The 3,604-nt window shown below is 40.5% G+C and overlaps 1 protein-coding gene across 1 annotated transcript; it reads left to right on the forward strand.

The window, feature by feature from the left end:
- On the forward strand, nt 1-3,133 carry LOC137025179 (uncharacterized). The gene is made up of 4 exons (XM_067393208.1): nt 1-82; nt 1,205-1,543; nt 2,630-2,863; nt 2,952-3,133. Exons 1-4 carry the CDS (start codon nt 1-3, stop codon nt 3,002-3,004), a joined length of 708 nt encoding a protein of 235 aa, XP_067249309.1. The 3' UTR covers nt 3,005-3,133.
- Nucleotides 3,134-3,604: the final 471 nt, after the last annotated feature.

Here is a 3,604-nt window from a genome sequence, read left to right on the forward strand (position 1 = left end):
ATGACAGTCTATGAGGACATTGGTGTAACTCAAAAAACATGGCCGCCATCAGCCAATGAAGTTGGAGCACCTATTAGACAAGGTTAACGGAGGCCGATCGGAATGAAACTCAGTGGGCATGTTCAACTCATGGTCCTAGAGGTCTGTACGAATTTTGAAAGAAAGTTGGCACTAACGAGTTTTATGCCTCAGTAATCACATGGTGTTTCAAAGACCCACACAATATTTGTATCATTTCATAGATCTCCTTATGCTCAATGCTGTCAGTCAAACCATTCATTAATTATTCGCAAATATGTGAAAAACCTACTTTTGCGAACTAGTCCTAGGTTTTTTGCCCGATCGGAATGAAACCAGTGTAGGACAATTCTGTGGACTCTCCAGATCAATAATCGAACTTTACCCTTTGGGTCGCTATAACTGGGTCATTTAGAAAGTGGGCGTGGCTAAATATACCCAAAAGTCTATAAAACCTAAACGAAAACTCAGAACTTCATGAAAATAGGTGAGCACATGCAGCATATGACTGTAAAGAAGCATGCCAACATTTGTGTTAATCAGACCATAGGTGGTGCTATAATTGTGAAAAAAACAATGGATTTAGATGAAAATATATATAACTTTGGATGTGGTTAACTTATATTCACGGGAGTGAATATATCCTGAAACCTTGCCGAGTCCAGCGATACCAAACATGTTAGGTTTCGCCTTATGGTTTGTGCTACGCGCTTAAACTTTTGCAAATATCTTTGAAACCGTTGGTCCAATCGAGACAAAACCAGCGCAGGAAACAAGGAACCTAAGTTGGTTTACTTAATGTTTAAGCCCAAATGTCAGAATTTTGATAGAAAGTGGCAAAAAAAAATCCAATCAAAGTCGTTCATGGGTCATTTTTAATGCTCTCTTATATATAAGTGTCTTTAGCTTCAAAACGAAATGATATTTTCACCAAAATTGGCACACATATGTATGGGCATACTCTGAGGACACCCCATGTGCTATAACTGTCAACAAAACCTTTAAAAACCATGTTATTCTTTACTGAATTGCCTGTAATGGCTGTAAATTGTATTTTCCATCTATAAGCTAAGTGTTTAATGCTTGCTAAATAAAATATCATACCTTTTTATGTGTTTAAAGGGCTTAAATGCTTGAACCCTGGTAAATGCTGCATGCAGCTTTAATTTTTGTTTGTTTTTTCCAGGTCTGGAGCAGATCTGCTGGGATTTTGAGAAAGGTCCCTGTTATGCAGCTCTGGGATACCCACTATATCTGCAGATTAATGACCTGTTTGGAAGTAACTGGACATTTACAAAAATAGACAACACACAAAATGAGCCAGTTTGTAGAACAAATTCTGGCATGACAGGAAATGAATGTGATCATGTTCTTAACAGAGTTGAATATTATTCCAGAAATTTCCTGTTTATAAACCGTGTGATCAGAGCTGATTCAGGGAATTACAACTTATCTCTATCTTACCGGGCCCCAGATGTGGTAAGGGGTAGGGGATTGACAATTGGTCTTCAGATCAATGTTGAAGGTACAGAAACTCTCTCATCATACTCATTACAATGTCATGTACTCCAGAGATGCAAATGAATCAGTTGAATCTCTGTGTAAGTTTTTATTCATGTAGCACACAGTAAACACAATACATACTCCTGTGGCCTGTCGCATGAAGTAGGTTCAGTTTCTACTCAGTTAAGTTCAAGATTAGTTGCCTGGAAAATCCAGCCTGACCACTGTACCAGCAGATGAGTCTGGTCGGCCATTGAATCAATTTGATTTGTAGGGCGGAGCAAATCCGAGCAAACAGGAAGCGGAGTAAACCAATCAGAGAAGGGCGGATATGATGTTAGCAAAGCGACAAGAGTCAACAGCAAAAAGTAAATAATTAATGTGTTTTTGGTAATTTAAAACTGAATTCACGGCTGAATAGAACAAATTCTCGGGTCTCCCGTGCGCAATCTTTGTTGATATTGAAGGGACTTTCGCCGCACTAGAGTGACGCTGTTTTCGTCACTGAAATAAATGAATCTGATTGCACGGTACGGTTTGGAGTTGACTTGAATCGCGACGGAGGGCGGACTGACCAGACTGATATATCTTGTAGAAGATGTATCAGTCTGGCTTGCCAGGCAACAAGATTAGTTTAAGCAAACTCTGTTTTTTTAGGCTCATGAAGGTGGATTATTTTTGAAACTTTGCACATGCATCAGAAGTGGTGAAAATTTGCACCTGATACGGGTTTCAGAAGTAGGTGTGGTAAAATGACTCAATAGCGCCACCTACAAAATTTCAATTAAACGCTCTTTGCGCTACTTTTCACGGACAAGCATAACATTTGGTAGATAGATGTAACAGCCCAATTCCTACAAAAAAGCCTCTGGGTGCATAATCCTGTGCACGCACCTGTGGCGCAAACTAAAATTAAACATACCTGACTGTCCACTAAACTATCTTCATGGTGTAGACCCCTGATCTAAAACAGGTTTGATTTCAACTCCAAACTTACTCTGAAACTCAGAGTTTGTTGAGCTAGCTTCATGCAACAGACCTCAGTAATAGTGTGAGTAGTGTGGAAGAACATCATTCTCTTGTGTTTGTCATGTGTCTCACCCTTTAGCTCCTATTGGCTCAGTAGAAGTGTCAATCAGCTGCTTCTCCAGTGGGGTGATGAGGGTGTCCTGCTCCTCTGATGGGGATCAGCTCCTCTACAACTGGACTCTGAATGGAGATCCACTGATGGATGCAAACAGCTCCATTGTCCTCGACGAGGGAACTGATGGAAACATCACCTGCAGTGTGAAGAACCACATCAGTCAAGTACAGAAGACCATTAGTGTGAAACGCTGTCCTGGTGAGATTATTTCTGTTTATCTACAGATATCAACTCAACATTGATTGATTTTTTTTTTCAGTGATTTCAGTGTCTTTGACATATTCAGTGTCTTCGGAGCCTTCAGTGTCTTCATTGACTTCAGTATCTTCAGCGAATTGAGTGTCTCCAGTGTCTTCAGCGACTTTAGTGTCTTCAGTGTCTTCATTGACTTCAGTGTCTTCAGCGAATTTAGTGTCTCCAGTGTCTTCAGCGACTTTAGTGTCTTCAGTGTCTTCATTGACTTCAGTGTCTTCAGCGAATTTAGTGTCTCCAGTGTCTTCATTGACTTCAGCGACTTTAGTGTCTTCAGTGTCTTCATTGACTTCAGTGTCTTCAGCGACTTCAGTGTCTTCAGCGACTTCAGTGTCTTCAGCGACTTCAGTGTCTCCAGTGTCTTCGGAGTCTTCAGTGACTTCAGCATCTTCAGCGACTTCGTTGTCTTCAGTGTCTGTGGTGTTTGCGCTGATCTGGTGTTTTTAGCTGCTGGTTCTGTTGGGTCTGTTAGGAGGTTTTCACATCTACATGAGACATGTCAGGTGAGATTTATGATCATCATTGTAGATTTGATATGCAAACATTAAGAGAGTGAAGAGGATGATGATTTGATGCTTTTAGGAAAGAAACGGGACAATCAGAAATGAGAATGATTCAGAGCACAACGTGAACACACAAGCAGAAGATTCATGAGACAGGGCAGCAGATATCATCACAGATTCTCAC

This window comes from Chanodichthys erythropterus, chromosome 8 (assembly GCF_024489055.1).
Source record: "Chanodichthys erythropterus isolate Z2021 chromosome 8, ASM2448905v1, whole genome shotgun sequence".
In the NCBI taxonomy this organism is placed as follows: Eukaryota; Metazoa; Chordata; class Actinopteri; order Cypriniformes; family Xenocyprididae; genus Chanodichthys; species Chanodichthys erythropterus.